Here is a 20,072-nt window from a genome sequence, read left to right on the forward strand (position 1 = left end):
TCCTGCCTCCCTCATCTTCAACCCCCCCTTAATTCACACATCAGATCACCCATTGCTATATTACAAAATTCCTCAAAAATAAAATCCAACATGTGCCTGTGTAACAACATTCACGATCACTGAAAGAATTCCCTAGTTCTGACAATGCTTCACTCCATCCTTCATTCAAGGCCTTTTTCAGCAGCAGAGGACAGCCAGTCAGATGACAATGGGGCACCCATGGAAAAACCTGATGGCATCAGGTACTACTGAGGGAACAACACTTGCTAAGGGAATTCTCATAGGACTATCTACCTTTGAGGCTGTCAGCAGCTAGAGGTCATGTTTAACACAAAGTTCACACATGCAGGATGCCTTGTCAGACAATAAATTAAGTATCATTTTTATAAACACAGATGCTCTATTTAAAAGCAGAGTTTTAATTGCTTTATATTGTTGAATTTTAAGTAAATGTAAAAATCAAGTCATTGTTGTATCTCTCAAAACAACGGTGCTTACACTCAGTTTCCAATTAACTGAACAATTTAGGTTGAAAGTGATCAACCATTTGCAGACAGTAACTCCTAAAATAACCCAAACAGGATAAACAGTTATTTTATGAGGAATGCTACTAACACATCTGCTTTAGCAATGTTCTGGGAACCAACAAATGAACCTGAATTGACTAGCATGGCTGGTCTTATTTATGATCACAGAGAGGCTGTGGGTAAGGAATAAGATAAATGATTTATCAGCAGAAGTTACGTACATTAAAGACAGACCACTACATCACCTGGCTCTTACCTTTCTTCTCCATATCCAGTGGGAAGCCCTCAGACCCAACAGGCAATGGAACAGTAAGCACAATGCCAGAAAAAAAAGGAATAAATACTAGGAGTTTTTGTAGAACAGCTTCCAACAGTTTTTAATGAGACTTTTACTGAGATAATTTGGACTACGAATGTTGGTATCAATGCAATTTGACTAACAACAGCTGTTTATTGTATACAGATTGGATTCTTAAAATGAGACTAAAAATTTATTTTTGACTTTGTATATGAAGTGTGCTTCCTATTGCTCATATTTAGAGTAAAAGCTTGCATGCAACATCTTCTAGGTCACCAAAGTTAAAAGCTACCATTCACACTGTCCACATACCTAGCCAGAAGGATTTTATCTAAAAAGGGATGTTAACCATACTTAAAGTGGTAGACCTAATCAAATATCTCATCACTGGCCAAGCAGCCTACATTTTAAGTACACAAACACTATGAACATAAGTTACATTCTTTATAAACACTGTTTAGACTGTACTTACTGCAGTGATTTAACCCCGGCATTTAGGAAAAAAGTAGCAGCTGTACCAAATTAGCAGGTAGCAGATGGAAGAATTAGTTACATTTATGCAGGATACTGAAGTTATGAAAGTGGGCTTGTCATAACCAACAGCAAAAGGAGTTTACAACTGAAACATTATCTGAAGTCATGAAAAAAAGGTCTTCGAAGAATTCACCAAAAAAAAAGCTATCTTTCTTCAAGGTAAGCAGTAGCACAGGACAGTGGCTTTGCCATGGAAGATACTCTTCATGATATAGTGAAAAAGAAACAAAGGACTAAAATTCCTCTGTCCACCACAGCCTTTGATTCCTTGGCTTTTCCTTTCTTTTTCAAACTTGGAGACAGGGCTTACCAGATTAGACATCAAGCGCATTGGTCTGGATGCAAACTAACATATCGACTCTACAGCTGCACCACATCATGTGGACTTGACATTTCTGCCACTAGGTCTGTGATTCCTGTACTTGGGTTTAGCACAAAGAAGAGTGATGCCTGTAACACGTAAAGCATATAAATCAAGTCATACAAAATCTTCTCACATTAGGGTTGATGCCAACAATTTTGATGTCTTTGTTACAAGAATAAGAACCACTACTGTATTTCTTCATATTCTGTTTCTCCAGCTGTACAAAGCACATCAATCTACACCAATCTCTTAAGGCAGAAATGGTAAAATATTATTCTTTATTACTATCCTAAATGCCTGCGGAAAGCTCTGGGATGTTCCTAGGGAATAAAATTAACCTAAAGGCTCCAGATCAGAATGCTACAAATTAACAATTGCCTTGTATCTTTGTTTTCTTCACCACATGAACAGCAAAACTTCCTCCCAATATAAGTTTATGAAGTATATATCACTGGAGGATGTCACTGCACTACAGGAAAATCTTTATTCTAAAACAGTAGGCAACCCAGTATCACAGAGAAGTCCTGAATACGTGAAAACTGTTGTTTGCCACAAATGAGGTATCACAACTTCGGCTACCTTATTATGAAGAGACAGGAATACAGAACTGTTACAGTTTAGCCTAAACAGCATTACTAGAACTACTGAACAATCTTTATTCTTCCCTTCCCCATCCCCATGAAGAAACACAGACGGATATATATGGACCATCAAGGCACTGATGATGATTCCTGAGCACAATTTATTAGGAGAGTTCTGATTTGAAATACACAGGTACGAAATCCTCATTTCCTGGCTGAAGGCATGAAGCCAAGAGTTTTCCTTATAGCTTTGCTCTTTCTATAGGTGTCCTTCTCACTCTCCCTTATTAGATCTGTAGGACAAAAAGGACTGCCACCCTCAGTTTTCAAGTTCACATGTTTCTGACTGCCCACTATTTACAGACTCAATAAACACAATTTAACATCTGGAAAATCTGCTCAAGTACTACAGCATAGCTCAATCTCCCAGACATTTTACCAGCTGTTTCAGTCACAGAAGGCAACAGCTCAGCTCAGTCATGAAAGTCTGATGTAACACCCTGATGTTGACACATGATAAAGAATAGGGACCTTGGTAAATCTGAGAGGTGGGCCTGTGCAAATCTCATGAAGTTCAACAAGGCCAAGTACAAAGTCCTGCACGTGGGTCAGGGCTATCCCAAGCACAAATACAGGCTGGGCAATGAGTGGATTCAGGGCAGCCCTGCAAAGAAGAACTTAGAGGTATTAGCAGATGGAAAACTGACTGTGAGCCAGCAAAGTCCTAAACAGAAATTTGTTCCTTTTCTTCCCCTAATAAGTGTGTCTTTTGCTCATGATTATAACGGGTAAGTCATCTCTCCCTGTTCTTATCTCAATTCCTGAGCCTTTTTCCTTTATGTTCTCCTTCACAGTCCTGAGAGGGAAGGGTTGAGTGAGTGGCTGCATGGTACTCAGTTGCCCTCTGGGCTCAAACCACACCACCTTCCTTCTTATGTCTTAATTGAAAATAATGATTCTTAGTGGATGGGAAACACACAGGAGAATACAGGTTGCATCATTCTATTTCGATACCTTTGGAAGTAAAAGCAAACCGCTATTTTCCCTTACCAGTAAAAATACTTCCCATAAAATCAAAGAAGTTACTTCCAACAATTCTGACTCAAAGACCTCTTAACATCTTTTTCCTCCTCAAAGCTCCAGAAGATTAAGAAAGTATATTCTTTCTTTGACAGACAAATTGCTCTACAAGATTAACTTTTTGCTATATGAGAAATTCCAGTGATAACAGTACAGTTTTCAGAAAGAAAAAGACTTGCATAAACCAAGATACATGGAAAAATCTCTTCCATTCAATGACTTCTTATTCCTAATACTATCAACCTCCCAGGGATGATTTTACCTTTCCTGTGAGCAAATCATTTAACTAATGGTAGAAAATTAAAAGTTACAGAGTCTGGGCCTGTGCAGTCAAATCTTGAATGGGTAGAAACATATTTCACTCATATTTCACTGGAAATTATACAGCCTTTCTTCTCCTTACAACAGTTGCTATGAAATCAGCCAACATATCTTTATGTTATAAGGAATTTTAGTATATATTTCATTTTTGTCTACATAAGATTTTTCTTTCATAAAATAATGTTAATACGCATGGGTTTTTAATCTTTATGAGCCTTACAAGACATGTGTTGGAACACAAAGCACTTGAGATAGAAACCTCAGCTACCTATTTGCCACTCCTCTGTGGAATAAGACTCCTGTCTCCATAGTTTGTAAACAAGCTAAAAGAAGCATGTGTTAGTTGTGTAAAAAGCAAGATGTTTCTGAACTTAATGGGGACTTGTCACTGGAAGTAGGCAATTCATCAGCATCTCAGGAATAACCCAATACAATGCAAGTATTGAAAAGCAGTCTGCATTTTAGACTCAAAATGTTGCTAACTTACCTAAATTTAAAAAAAAAAAAAAGGGCTTCTGGTCACTGTTATACAACACTACTTGTAAGAAACAGACTGGGAACAGTAAAATAAATATTTTATAAAGCATAATGCAGCAGAGAGCAAGTTAACATGCAAATGATTGCTCACGAGAAGAAAGGAAACGTATTATTTCATTGAAAGCTACAAAATCAAGTAACCTTAAACCTTTAATTTCTTATTCTTCTTTTACTACAATTCTCCCCTTTGTCACAAAAAGGATTTGGAGAAAATACATTTGCCAGTTTTTGTGCTTGGTATGAAATGTCAAAACCACTCTGCTCTGATCCACATTTAAGTTGCCTAAGACTCAGATACTTAGTATTATTATCTGTTTCCCAAAATCAGACACAGAAAAACCAAACCAACAGAAACCAACAGAGTGTCAAAAAGTGTTGGTTGGAAAGCATGCCCTTGTTTCAAGAGGAAGTTGCAAGTGAACAAAATACCCGCTTTTAAAAGCATACGCTACTGCAAAATTTTACTTTTTTATTTTCTCTTAGAACTGTTAGCATTTTACCAAACAGCTGCCATTTCCCTTTTTTTAAAAATATATATATATATATATATATGGTTGGACAATTTGGAACTATTTTGCAGGTGATGTTTCTTTAGTCTGCAAAGGGACCTTCAGTATGCTCTGAGAAATTTAAGGAGTCATGGAGAAGATTGCTTACTACAAGTCAACAGGCTCTTTGTCCTTATTCCAACACAATAAACCTGCTGACTTATGGTGGCTACCATTACAAGTTAGACAAGCCCCATAGACTAAGGAAACAACAACTGCAGTAAGGCAGCAAGCTAGCCTCTTTAACAAAAAAAAAAAAAAAAAAAAAAAAAAAAAAAGCAAGATCTTGTGCATCCAGACTATAACCCTCACATGACATTACCAAAATTAAGATCTGGTTACCAAAAAGTACTTTTGTTTTGAACTGTGAACATTTCCTCAGCTCTCTGAGATAAAGCACAAGTTCATAAAATCACAGAATGGTTTGGGTTATAAGTTAATAGAATCAAAGTTGTATTATCAACCTGTCAGACTCAAATTTCTTAATAACCATTTCCAGCCCATGAAACTCTGCTAAAAAAGTAGCAGCAGGTGATTTAAATTAATCCAGGAATGAATAATAGGTGGAGGCAAGATGCTCAACACTACTAACTTTCCACACCTACTCAACAATAACCAGACCACTGGTTCCTAAGCTAGGAAACAGCAGTGTTTCTCAGCACAAGTGTGTTGCACATTACCTAGCATACAACTCTTAAACCCTCAGTTACACACAGAAGTACTTCAGCAATAACTCAGTATAGCACTGAAGTCGTAACAGCTCATGTTTAGATGTCTGCAGAACACTACTTCCCATGTAAATTCAAAGGCTTTGTGAAGTGATCCACTTTAACAAAAACTATTCTTAACTACAAAAGAAAGAGCAGACAATGAAATAGCTAACTTCAATAGCAAGAAAAAAAAAATCTGCTATGTGATACAGAACCTCATCTGCTGTTCAAGAGACAGACGAAGCTTGAGAAACACAGTGTTAGCATGACACTGAATACACCTGACATTGTTTGATATTAGCTTTATGAGCAACTGTTAGTTTGTTAAACATGGTATTTTAAGCTAGCCATGCAGGCTGAGCAACTTTAATATTAAACATGCAATCACAAATATCTTAACTATACCACCTGTAAATTGGCACAATTACCCATGTCAAGCTCATTTAGCCATGATTAAGGCATACTTCAAAGCCATCCATAGATTTTTGCTACTTGCACTGAGTACGTTACAGATAATTAAGCTTAGTGTGACTTCGCCAATTAACTAAATTAACTTCAAAATTAAGACAGTATCTTGTATCAATAAGGTTATTTCTATTGCGTTAGCAATGAGGTTATTAGTTTAGCATAGCCAAAGCAAAACATAAGTTGTCTTACCACATCATCTGTCAGTGTCTTGATATTTAAGTGCTGTAAATCAAACAGGAAACCAGTCACATCACAAATCAAAATTGTGCAGTAAAAAAAACAAAAAAAAAACAACAAAAAAAACAAGTCTCAGTTAGTTATTCAAAATAAGATGCAAGTATTGAATCATGGCACTTGAAGTAATAATTTCTTGGCAAGCTGTACTTTGTTGACATACAGTGCACAGCAAGTTATACAGGGTATATTATAGATTCAAAAACAATCTGTAATCTGTTCCTTTGAATAATACCAGAAGAATATAAATCAAGCACAGCTTGAAACAAGTTGTGTTTTATTATATTTTATAGCTAAATATACTAGAACAGAAGACCTGCCCATAATTCATCTACTAAAATTGTGTCTTCTCAAAACCACGGTGACGACACCACCAAAGAATCAGTCCAGAGATTTTAAACTGAACAGAAGAACATGGAGTTCCTCAACAGTTCAAAACTCTCTGCCAAGCTGCAACACTGAAACAACTAAAACTGTTGACTACTCTCAAGCACTGCCTATGTGTCAAGTGGAGCAGAAATGTATGAGCAGAAGCTGACATAAACATTTATTGGTAGTAACATCCAAAAACGTATAGATCACTCACTGGTGTGTGAAACAACAGTTCCTAAACCAACTCTTCGGCTTTCCACTGCACTTTTACAAACACAGCAAGTGCTAGGAAGCACAAGTCTTGCATAAAACTGAAGAGCAGCACTGAAGAACATTGGTGACTGATGAGTCAGTGCCGCAGGGATCCCATGGATAGTTCTTACGAAGAGGCTGAAAACAGACTAGGCAGGGAAATTGGAAGAATGTGAAATCACATACTTAGCAAGATAACTCTTACCCTATTCTTAGGCTGCCCAGCATAAAAAGCAAAGGAGCAGCTACAGCAGTTGTCAAAGGCTGTATCCAGATAAATCAGATTTGGAAAAATCTTGTTTTGTCTTCACCAAATCAGCATACTTAGGCATCATTACTTATGACACCTCCTCTGGCTTTTCCCTCAGAACTGAGGAACAGTTTGTGTTAAGTCAAATATTATTCCATGATAGCTCTACTCTGAATATTGTCAAGAAACTGAGGAAGAGGCATCTGATGAATGGCAATGAAGTTAAAAATAAAAAGCAAGTGAAGTGTGAGGAAACACTCAAGTGACATAGTGCAAGATCTGCCATCAAAAATAAAAAAAATCCGTAGCTAGGTCAGTACTGAACTTTCATGACAATCCCATTCCATGTTCTAATAGATGAGGATTTCTAATAAATGAAAACAACAAAGTGAAAATATTTCAATCCAGTCAGGAGACTGAAGATCTGTATCCCAGTTTTCCCACTGGTGTTCTCCTGCTGCAGGTGTAGATCAGACTTTTGCCCCATACACTGCTATGGAGCCAGGTTTTACAACTTGTTCCTCCCATTCTGCTAAAGAGCTACAATGGCAGCAATAAGCATTAACTTCTGTCATCTGCAAGAGCTCATGACTTCACATTTAGCAAGTTGTTCGTGTAATAACTCTATCCTTAAGTGATCAAAACTGCAGGAGAAAACACTAACATGAGGTCTTTACACTGCAACTTGGTAGCAAGGAGCAGTAAAATGTATTCCTTTTTCATACAATTGACTTATATCACTAAGCCTTAAGCAATGCATTGATACCATTGTGAAGCTCCTCTAACACAGTAGGAGATTAAGGAATCTGCTTAGAATGAAAATTCTTCTACATCATATGCTTTGAGGTAGAAGATTGAGATTCATGTCAGTATGTTACCGTAGACACAGGAAGCACATCATTGGGTTCACTTCCACTTAGGAATAGATGTTGGATATTCTGCAACTGCTCTGTACAAGACACCATCATCATCCGAGGAATTAAGGCAATATTTTTAGGATTCAGGTTTTGTTCTTTGAAAAAGGCAAAAGTTAATGGGATAGTTCAAGCCAGCGTTGTAGCTTTCAATTAAGCTGTGAAATTCAGCAATGGAATTTACTGCAGTAAAAGGTAAAAAGTTCCCCATTTTGTATATCAGAACACCTCACTGACCCAGGTCATCTAACTAATTAGTGAAAAAAGACTACCATGAAACCAACTAAGGGTATCATAATGGTATGAGAAACTTAATATACAGATGTAAGTCTCCTAAGTCTTCATCTTACTGACTACCTACAGTACAGGAGTCTAAAAATATCAGCATAAGATCTCTTTCAGACAACGTTGTAGCAGTTACTTTCGAACTAGACCCCACAAGGATGTGAACCTACCTAACCTGCACTCATCTATCAACACTGGTGACACTGTAGTTGGAGATTTCTTTATAAAGGAGAAAAACCCCATGCCAACTACATCCTAATGTTCAGCTCATTTAGCACTCTAATTAAAGGGATGAATGACTTGCAGTAAGACATCTCAAAAGATTATTCTGAGTTTTATGTTATAATACCTCTCACTCAGAAGAGCTGGTTAAAACATGAGAATTGGGGTGACCTTTCTCCCCTCTCCCTCACCAAGTCCTTCTCTTCTGGCAAGGTTGTACAAAGTAAAACCAGTTGCCAACTTTCCTGGTCTTCTGTAGCATTCAAGTATAGAGAGATGTGGAACATTACATGTGGTCTTAAAAACAAAACAAAAAAAATCTTACCACATGGATCTTTTAATGGCATTAAATTAACGGCATTGAGTAGTGTGACTCAAGAACAGAAATATATTTTTATTACTCTCATGACAAACAAATAAAACAAACACATTTCTAATAAAGGGAGAAAATAATTAGACCAGAGTTAGGTAGAGGTTGGAGTGCTTTACTACCCCAGGAACATATTTTTATTTTCATGCCTGCCTATATCAGTTCACAGAAGACAGACATATTCTGCTCAAGTGAAGAAGTTGCCTTAAACACAGGCCTGCAACTAAATAAATCTGGTTTAAGTAATATTCCTATAATATTCAGTTATTGTTAAAAACATGATATAAACTCATAGAATACTGGTTTGCAACAGATGAAAATACTAATATGCTATTCTGTGCCTTCTATAAGCTACTCTAGAAGAATAAAATTATTGCTTTTGACAACATAGGAGCTATGTACAAGTATTCCTCTAGTCTGTTTATCATGTAGAAAGTAGATATGCAACATTGAAAACCAAATTACTGATATTTTAAGTATGTTGATATCCGTTTTTCTAGTTGGAGAGAAACAAAACCATGAAGAGATTAAGGAGTTAATTAGAATACTTCAGAAGACCAGACTGATCAGTAGTACCTATAGTTGGAAAAGCAGAAGTATCACATCATTGCTTAGTCTTCAGCTATACAAACACCTTTATAAACAACTAACATTTTGAAATTACATTTTCCAGGGTAACTTAGTTTTTAGCCTGGGACATGAAGGAAGAGGTCATTTTGTTTTGCAGTTGAGGAGAAGCAGTTTAGTTAAAGCAAAGTCACAATTAAGTAGTGTATTATTTTTGAAGAAAGCAAGCTATCTGACATAGAATTTACCCCTTTTTAAAGATTATGCCCCTTAGGCATACTGGCAAATAACTGATTTCATTGGACACGGGATATTCATGTACAATCAGTGTATGGTACAATGTTCTTGATAAGCCAGTCTCAAAAACATCAAAGACAGTGAGAGCCTTAAACAGAAAAATTAAAGGTACAATGGGACGCAACAGCTGAGGTTCACAACACAAGCACAGTAACAAAAATATTACTCAAAAAGAACAGAATGAGCACTGTGTCTCTTCAAAAGGTCATGTATGATGAAGTCATGTGTGATACAACTTCTGTACCACCCAGGTAGGGCAAGTAAGCCAAATACTATTTGGCTTCATACATATATATATTCAGAGTAAAGAATCTCATTGTCATAAAGAAAAGGATGATCTTATGTTGCATATCCAAACAGTACTGAAAGTTAATCTACAAAACAGAGTTTAACCAGTTAAGTCATTATCTATATAATTACTCCAGTCAACTCTTGGTAGAGACAGTGAAGTGAAGAAAAGAAATGAGAAGCGTCACTTAATTAGATCAAAAGTACTAGTTTGATCTTTTGTGTCATAACATTTATTTCTCTATCTTTGCATATGCATATTTATAAATAAAATTCTATCTAAATGCAGTACAAGCAGTCCTGACAAACATGACCAGAATTCAGGAGAATGCTGTCTTCTCACACGGGTCTCCAGTCTCATGTCATTAGCATTTTTTCCACCAATACTACAGCTCATTGTGTCCTGGAAATGATGAACACCCTGGTACAATACAGGGTATAGTCTGTACCATCTAAAAGTTTTGGAACTCTACCAAAAAGGGGCAGCAACTCCATTTTCCACAAGTGCTCTTTTCACCATCACGTAAGCACAGAGTGACATTGCTCATCTGATTTTCTAAATGAAAACAGCATGTTTAAAAACAGCATGCTTGGTACTCGAACTCAGATCATTCCTGGCAGGTATGGACATTGTTACTATTCCAGAGAGGTAGACAAAGTCCAAAGTGTTGATCATAAGTGGAATTAGAAGATGGACAAGCACCCAGCCATACACCTCTACTGCTACAAGAGGATTTTTAGGCACGCAAAGTAACAGGATCTCAGTCAGCTGAACAAGAATTTCAACATGCATGCCCTCCACCACACTGAACTACTTCGATTTACAAAAAATACAAAAATACTACAGCCTAGTGTCCTGGGTTGAGTGAGTGGTGGGGTTTTTTTGGTGGCAGGGGAGAGGGCTATAGGGGCAGCCCCTTGCAAGAAGCTTCTTGAAGCTCCTCCAGCTCCAAGTCAGCTCCATCTCTGTTTGGAAACTGAGCCAATCAGCTGCAAATCTGCAATAATGTATTTAAGAAGGGACGTGGTGATGGGAAGTGGGATTTATGAGGAGCAATTACTGCAGCTTGGGGAACACCAAGGTCAGTGGAGGAATGGAGGAAGAAATGAGGGGGTAGGTGTGGCAGAGCAGAGACCCCCCTGTATCCTGTGGTGAGACAGCAGGGCGACCCCCCCTGCCACCCATGAACATCTACGGTGGAGCAGACATTGATTTATGGCCTGTGTTTTGCATGGATGATCAAGCTGCTGTGCGCAAAGAAGGCCGGGGTGTTGTGGGAAAAGGTAGCCCCACTGTTGTAATTCAGCGCTGGGAGGATTGCAGCATGCGGAGGAGTCCCACGCCGGAGCAGCTCGGGAAGGGCTGCAGCCGTGGGAGAGAATCCAGTTGGAGAAAGTTGGTGACCCATGACGGAGCAGTGTGGGGAACACTGCGGCCCATGGGAGGAATTCATGTTGGAGAAAGTTTGTGGAGGACTGTCTCCTGTGAGAGGGGGACCATGATGGAGCAGGAGGAACAAGTTCCAGAAGCTCCCCCCACTGAAGAAGGAAAAAGCAGCAGCACTGACTGTAGCCACCATTCCCTGCCCTTGTGCCTCTGGGGGGAGGAGGTAGAGATATCGGGAGCAGAGCTGAGCCCGGGAAGAAGGGAGGGGTGGGGGGAAGGTGTTCTCAAGATGTAGCAATGCTTCTCACTGTCCTACTCTGTTACGTGTTGTTAGTGCCTGTAATAGATGTATGTTCTTTTTTTCTTCCCCTAATGAGTCTGCCTTTTGCTCGTGACCATAAAGGGGGATTTTTTCCCCATGCCAGTCCTATCTCAAACCCCGAGCCTGGATCTCTGTCCCTTCTCATTGCCGGAAGAGAAGGGAGAGAGTGGCTGCATGGTGGTTGGCTGCCAACCAGGATCAAATCACAACACCTGCTCTCTAAATCCTTTTGGGATCTTAATTTTTGCCTTCCTGCAGAAGAAAACAAAGAAACAAACCCACATATAACAGCCTCTCCAAACCACCATACACATGTACAGCTTCTTTAATATATTAAGAACTTAAAGCCTACATGTAGCTACGAGGGAAGAAAAAAAAAAAAAGGGGGGGGGGGGGGGGGGGTTAAGCAATATACCATGCATTTTAGAAGAACTGGCCAACTTAAACCTGAATAATGAAACTACATAAACGAAGACTAAGGATGTACATATAATAAACTGTCCCCTCTGTACCTTTTTAAATTAGGAAGTGAGAAAGAACTCATCACACGCTGCCATTAATTCTATCCCAAAAAAGATTCAACACTAGCTGGTTTTCCCCCCAAAGGCTATCCTCCAGAAGAAACACAACCAGAAGACTGAAGCAGAGACTGAAAAGAAACCTGTAGACTCAGAGAGATGTAAATTGGATGATTACAGTGAATGCTATTACTTTAGGATCTCCTTTGTCACAATATTCCCTCAGTAATTTTGCTACCTTAGTCTGTAAGAGCAATTTAGAAACTGCTCTATAACCCCACAGCATTTCCTACTTTTAATTTCCAATGTACTGCTTCAGCATTTATTTAATGGCTTTATCACACGCTCTCTCTCTGTTGCTTGGAAAGCAGAATGAGAAGCAATCAGGAGTAAAATTATCTTAACATGACAGTTTCTACACAGTGATATTCTCTAGACACTGATGAGTTAAACTCAAAATTGGTGCTTACAGGTAAGATTATATAACCAAGTGCTAGAACACAGCACTAAAATTTAATATCATAACCCACAGTGTTAATTCATGCCAACAAAAATAACAGCATGAGGAATTTACAATTTTACAAAGCTGCAATAAAGTGTTTTAGGTAACATCTGCTCAGCATTCATTTCTTTAAAAGATTAATTTAGATTCAAGGTCTTACACTGCAGTGTAACTGCAGCAGTAATTCAGATGCTTCATAATTAAAGATATTGACACAGATCGGTCTTACCTTTCTACTCTATGCTACAGAAATTGAAGTGTTTTCGCTCTTAACTACATCTTCCTTTGATTTACAGCCACTGTTAATGCAAGTGTTAATTTATCTATTTTTAACAGATTGGTGCAAACAAGAAAGCCTTCTTGACTCATAGAAGTTCATAAAGAATTTAATCAAAAGCATAACCTCAAGGTCACCGAAGACGGGTCAATGGTATACTGGAATTAACAGAAACACCTTTAACAAGATAGACAATGAAGTTGATCTTTTGAGGACTAGGATCTACAAGATGTAGTCCCAGTAAAGCGAAACTGGCAGTCATGTAGTATAGCAATACCCTGGGTCTGAGTGAGTGGTGGGGTTTTTTGGTAGCAGGGGAGGGGGCTATAGGGCTGGCCCCATGTGAGAAGCTTCTCGAAGCTCCCCCGGCTCCAAGTCAGCTCCACCTCTGCACCAAAACTGAGCCAATCAGCTGCACCTCTGCAATAACGTATTTAAGAAGGAACGTGGTGAGGAGTTGCAGCAGCTGCGTGAAAACCAAGGTCAGTGAAGGAACAGAGGAAGAAAGGAGCAGGGAAGGTGTGCCAGAGCAGAGACCCCCCTGTATCCTCTGGTGAGACAGCAGGGTCACCACCCATAAGGATTTATGGTGGAGCAGACACTGATTTATGGCCTGTGTTTCACATGGATGATCAAGGTATCTGTGCCTGAAGAAGGCTGGGATTATGTGGGAAAAGGTAGCCCTGCTGTTGTAGTTCAGCACTGGGAGAATTGCAGCACGTAGGGGTGTCCCACGCCAGAGCAGCTCAGGAAAGGAAGGCTGCAGCCCATGGGAGGGACTCCAGGTGGTAAAAGTCGGTGTCTCACACCAGAGCAGTGCAAGGAACTGTTGTGGCCTGTGGGAGGGACTTAAATTGGAGGAAGTTTGTGAAGGTCTGTCTCCTGTGAGAGAGGGACCACGATGGAACATGGGGAACAAGTTCCAGAAGCTCCCCCACTGAAGATGAAGGAAGTGGCAGCACTGGCTGCACCCCCCATTCCCTGCCCCTGCGCCACTGGGGGAGGAGGTAGAGATATCGGGAGCAGAACTGAGCCCAGGAAGAAGGGAGGGGTGGGGGGAAGGTGTTCTCAAGATGTGGCAATGCTTCTCACTGTCCTACTCTGTTAAGTGTTGTTGTTAGTGTCTGTAATAAATTTATGTTCTTTTTTTCTTCCCCTAACAAGTCTGCCTTTTGCCCATGACTGTAATGGGTGATCTGCCCCTCCCTGTCATATTTCAAACCCCAAGCCTGGCTCATTTGTCCCTTCTCATTGCTGGGAAGGAAGGGAGGAGTGAGCGGCTGTGTGGTGCTCAGCTGTACTCTGAGCTCAAAGCACAAGCACTCACTTTTATGATTTCAAATTTTTCTAAGGAAAAAAAAAAAAATAAAATCGAGAGGAAGTGGTAAGCAACTGCTTTTTAGTCCACCCCCCCAGCAGATTTCAAAAGTTCCCTGCTCAGCCAAGGTATACACAGAAAACAGGTATAATCTCTGCCACCCTTCAATTAATTTCCTGTTTTTACCAAGCCCTAAACCTCAAGGGTGAATGTAAGAGCTTTCAATAAGCTGAAGTACCACAGTACCATAGAGTATCTTTCACCCTTTTAAGAGTCGCTCTCTTCCAAAACCTTGGACCTGATGAACAAAACCAAGCTAGCATGTGCTTCAAGGTTAGCCATCACTCCTTAAAGAAAAAAATGTATAAATGATTAAGTAAAAGAACAAAGAGAACTGAGGCTTACAACTCCTTCGTTTCTTCTGAGAAGCTACTTTATTCAGAAAGGCAGTACTTCAGGATGACATTTACTTGGAATCAACCACCGTAACTGTTTAGACAGAAGACTCTTTCTCACCCTGCTCCAAATGAAGTAGATTTTAAAAAGATTGATTTTCTAAATAAATAATAATTTAACAATAAACAATAATTTTCTAAGCAAAAAGGAGGTACGTGTTAATGATGTCAACTTAGACAACCAGCAATCCAATTTCACCTCAAAGTTTGTCAGGGAATCAAATTATTTTTCAGATTAGTATATCTGTTGTGATAGATCAATATGTTGCATTGATTAGAAGGGTCCAACCTGGAACTTATTTTCAAGCCTTTTGCACTGAGGAAAATTAGACTAATACAATCTGGATGATTTGAGTTCACTCAATTTAACAGCCAATTTCATCCACACTTGACAAGCCTATATGAGATCAGAAACATAGTTCAGGGGACATTAAGAAGTATGGCACTGCAAGTATCCCAAACACAGAAAATGCTACAGTCTATATCTAAGACTGGATTACAGAGAATTCAAAGAGGTGAGGGAAGACTTATGTATTCTGACACAAAATTAATTTAACTAATAAAACTATATTAAAGATATATTAAGGGAAGAGTTAGATGTGAACAACACAACACGGATAAAATAGAATAGAATAATTTAGGTTGGAAAAGACCTTTAAGATAAAGTCCAACCATAAACCTTACACTGCCAAGTGCACTACTAAACTCTGTCCTTAAGTACCACATCTACATGTCTTTAAAATACCTCCAGGAATGGTGACTCAACCAAACCCCTGGGCAGCCTGTTCCAATGCCTGACAACCCTTTCAATGAAGAAAGTTTTCCTAATATCCAATCTAAACATCCCCTGCTCCAACTTGAGGCTGTTTTCCTTCATCCTATCGCTTGTTACTTGGGAGAAGAGACCAACATCCACCTTGCTCTTCATAAGACTTGTGCTCTAGATGCTTTAGCAGCTTTGTTACCAATCTTTGGACACAATCCAGCACCTCAATGTCTTTCTTGTAGTGAGCCGCCTAAATCTGAACACAGCATTTGAGGTGCAGCCTCACCAGGGCTGAGTACAGAGGGACAATCACTTCCTTAGTCCTGCTGGCCACGCTATTTCTGATACAAGCCAGGATGCTGTTGGCCTTCTTGGCCACCTGAGCACACTGCTGGCTCATATTCTGCTGGCTGTCAAACAACATCCCCAGGTCCTTTTCTGCCAAGTAGCTTTCCAGCCACTCTCCTCCAAGCCTGTACCATTGCATGGGGTTGTTGTGACCCAAGTGCAGGACCCAGCAACCAGAAGTGTTGAATTTCACACAACTGGCCTCAGCCCATCAACCCAGCATGTCCAGATCCCTCTGTAGAGCCCTCCTACCTTCAAGCATATCAACACTCCTGACCAACTTGGCCAACTGCAAACTTACTGAGGGTGTACTTGATCTATCCCCTCCCCTCATTTATTTGAGGACAATATACCATCTCCCCCTCAAAAAAAAAAAAAAAAAAAAAAACTAGTCTTGTAAGACAACAAGAGGTAGATAGGAAAGAGAGTTTACCAATTTTAGATTTACTAGCCGAGTTATAAATATTCTGTAACACAATATCTTAGGGCAGAAACTTATGAAAAGCTGGAAAGAAAAGCATATCTCATAGTAACCTTCAAGAGAGCTACCCAAACCAAAGAAGCTGGGTGATGTCTACAACTATTAAAATAATTCTACCTGTACTACTGTGTATGTTTCTTCACCAGAAATTATTAGCCAGGACAAGTCATGGATTAGAGACTACATTTCAAAGGTTATAGTAACTACAGCAGCTCCTTTGGTTTTGTGGCATGGAGCACGCTGCTGCTCTTCAGTAACCACTAAATTTCTCACATCACATTTGTATACTATACCCCTCACGTCAGTTTACATGAAGACAGAGACAAAATCCTAAAATCTGTTCAAGAAATAGTCACCTCTGACTCTTCTTAAGGTAACTTAGTGAACTAGTGGCATACCTAGAACACAACCCAGGTTTGGTGAACTATCATTCTTCAGTGCCCTATCAACACCCCAGGGCAAAATCTTTGCTTTAAGAGCTTACTTAAAAATGAAAAACAAGACTACTTTTTAAGGTCAAATACATTAGAAAGTTGCAGTTTGACAAGGCATTCTCATGAATTAAGGCCAGCCTATGATTTGATACCACTTATTGGCTGACATTTTTGAACCTGTGCTCAAGTACCAGACATTTAAGTACTGAATATCACACAAAGAGACATTAGAATCAAGAATCTACTTTATGTTATGCGTTATAGTATCTATTTTGTAAGTATATATTACACATAGTATCTATTTTTATTATACATAGTATCTATTTTGCATTTTAGAGGAGGTGGGCTCAGAGCTGGCTGAACAAAGATTAACATGTGCACCACTTAAATATGAGCATGGGATGCATCTGTTCTGCATCCGTCCTGTGGTGGATGCAAGACCTGTAGAATATGTCTCCGCTTTAACACCTGGAAATCTCATGATGTCCAAAAAAAAGTGGCTGTTTCTGGGCGCTTTTTAGTTCGAGTGTATCTTAGACACACCACCTTGTGGACAATTATTAGCCATTTCGAGTTTCCTAGTCTCTTGGTGCACTAGCCAGAAGCCTGTAAAAGCAGGACTAGGAAGGAAAAGTTTACTGTGTCCCTTAAATTCAAAGACGCGGTTTTTCACTATACAGTTTACTTCACCAAAATAAAATAAAATAAATAAAATCCAGTTCTACTGAAAGTAATATAATTTAAGAGCTACACCTCTGATCTGTTCCTCTTACACCTATAGCTGTCACACAGAGAGGAAGACAATAAAGCTTTACGGTGAGGCGAGGGGACCTGAGAACTTGTTGCGGGATAAAACTCGGTCCTCGGAGGCAGGCAGGAGCCGGAGGTGGGATGGAGCGGGGGGGCTCCCCGCTTTGAAGGCCTCCCGAAGCCAACGGCACCGCCCCGCAGCCCGTGTGCTCCCACCCGCCCGCCGCAGCCGCCCCCGCGGGGTGTGGGTGGCTTGGGACCGGTTTCTACTTACGAATTTGGGCTTCCTGCCGTCCGCCGTCTCCTCAGCGCACCCGGCCCCCGGCGGGGCTTTCCGACGGTGCCCCTTGTTCTCCCGCCGGCCGCGACCCGGCGGCGAGGAAGGGGCGCAGTAACGCGGCCGCCGGGGCTCCATGGCCGCGCCCGGGACGGAGGAGGGGTGGAGATCGCGGCCCCGGCCGAGCGAAACGCCTGCGATTAGCGCGGTTTAGCTGGGCTCGGCCGAGCGGGGGAGGAGCGGGGCTCCGGGGTAAAGCCGCTAATGTCGCCTCAGAGTCGCGAAGGCTTTAGCGAGGAGCCGCTAATGCCGGCGGGCGGGAGCGAGGCGCAGAGCCGCACGCTCCCAACGGCCGGCGCCGGTCAGAGCCCGGGAACGTCCGAACCGTCCCGCCACCGCCGGTCCCGCCCACGGCCTCCCTCACGCTAGCCAATCCGAGGCGGCAGGGTGGGGTTGCCGATTCCCCGGTTGGCTGGCCTTCTGCCAATCTCCGGTGAATCAGCTGTTCGAACCGGCGAGGGGACCCGGGGCCCGCCCGGACTACATGTCCCAGAGAGCAGCGCGGCCCGCGCCAGCCGGGGGATACTGAGGGGCGGGGGCGCCTTCTGAGGTGGGGATAGTGTGTGTTTTGGGGGGGGAACGTACTTTTTCTTAAGGTTTTTTGGGACTTTTTGACCCCCTGCCCTGACAGCGAACTGTGGGCGCGCAGCCAAATTAACGTCCCCGCTGTGTGTGTGTGGGGGGGGGGGGGGGGGGGGGGACACGCCATTCTCCTCCGGCAGAGAGGGGTGTGTGTGGTGTGTCCCTTCCCCCAGTCAGCTCTGTGAAAATACCTGTAGAAGAATGGTAAATTATTCCTGTGTTTTCAGGTGCGACCGCCTCTGTCTAATGGGTCAAAATGCACCTTCACCCCCTCAGGAAGGTTTAATTTCTTTGCCTCCCAGGTCTTGCCTTTTCTTCTAGAGGATCTGATCACCTGCAGCCAAAGGACGGGACAGGTCCCTCACCAGTGTGCCCTACCGTGCCGATTTCAAAACCTGTTTTTGTTAAACATTCTAATTTCATACGTAGAGCCACTGTTCGACAGGTGAAAACTAGTTCATCACTTTCTAGATAACTTTTAAAATATACTTAGAGCCCTAATTTTTCATATGTAAATACACATTTTTACATACATTTTATATACATATATATTCATATGTAAATACACATTTTTATATACATTTTATGTATATAAATACACATTTTATGCCATTTTGCTGGTACTGGGTTAAGAAACCTGAATAACCCAGGGGGGACATGGGCCCTACTGGAAACAACGGCAATATTTTCATGGTCCTCTTCAGGCCAGGATTTTGTTTTGTGACTGACACAGTCTTTATGGAGGAGCTGTCAGCTGTACTGGCAAGGCCAGAAGAATATTCTGTATTTGTTTAATGCAATCTGTTGTTTTCTGTCACAGAGAGACCTCCAAGACTCTGTGGTTTATGGGGAAATAACACAAATCAATAGAGATTTCATTGCAGTATAGATTAGCAAGTTGATTATGCTTTAGAAAGTAATTGAATTCTCATTACTACAATCAATACCTTGCATTTATCTTTATCTTATAGTAACAATAGTTAAAGTAATGATGCAAACTGGAGACTTACATAGGAGAAAATCTACTTCCAAATCTTCATGTTAGGTATCATTAAGAAAAAGAAGACTAACACTCAGCGTTCATATCTCTAGAGTATTTTCTAAAAGAGAACTTTCCTTTTTCTTCTGTCATTCACTGAGAATGATGCTCAGATTTCAATGTTGTTTTTATCATTTTGTGCTGTCTTAAATTAAGTGAAAATGAAATTGTCCCCCCAACAATTGCATTTGCTTTTTCACAATAATTTGAGGGACTTTGATTCCAATACAATGACATCAAAAGAATAAAGATCTCAATCCTTCAGCATGACTTACTCAGGCAGTGACCTACAAAATGTAATGACTACCACTACATGGAGCTCTGGTGAAATGTAGCAGAATTCAGCCCCAAACTGGACCTTTGCAGGACTGGGGTTTAATGCTAGGGAGCTGTGGGGTTATGTAGAGTAGATGCTAGAGTTATTTGTATACATTAAACTGTTTGTCCTGTGTCACATTTCTATAGATGTTTTGTAAATTTATATTGGAATTCTTTGTGGAGAGTATAATTAGCACAACACTGTTTAATGTCATAGTT

The 20,072-nt window shown here is 40.5% G+C and overlaps 1 protein-coding gene across 1 annotated transcript in view; it reads right to left on the bottom strand.

The window, feature by feature from the left end:
* The window catches only part of DIAPH3 (diaphanous related formin 3), a 247,165-nt gene extending 228,982 nt beyond the window's left edge, over positions 1-18,183 (bottom strand). Inside the window, exons 1-2 of the mRNA XM_032993917.2 lie at positions 17,852-18,183; positions 6,158-6,190 (exon numbers count right to left, since the gene is read on the bottom strand). Coding sequence (XP_032849808.2) covers positions 6,158-6,190; positions 17,852-17,992 — 174 coding nt within the window. The 5' untranslated portion in view covers positions 17,993-18,183. The remainder of the gene's footprint in view (positions 1-6,157; positions 6,191-17,851) is intronic.
* Between the last annotated feature and the right edge of the window lie 1,889 nt (positions 18,184-20,072).

The sequence above is a fragment of the Tyto alba genome, unplaced genomic scaffold, assembly GCF_018691265.1.
Source record: "Tyto alba isolate M040663 unplaced genomic scaffold, T.alba_DEE_v4.0 Super-Scaffold_45, whole genome shotgun sequence".
NCBI lineage: Eukaryota > Metazoa > Chordata > Aves > Strigiformes > Tytonidae > Tyto > Tyto alba.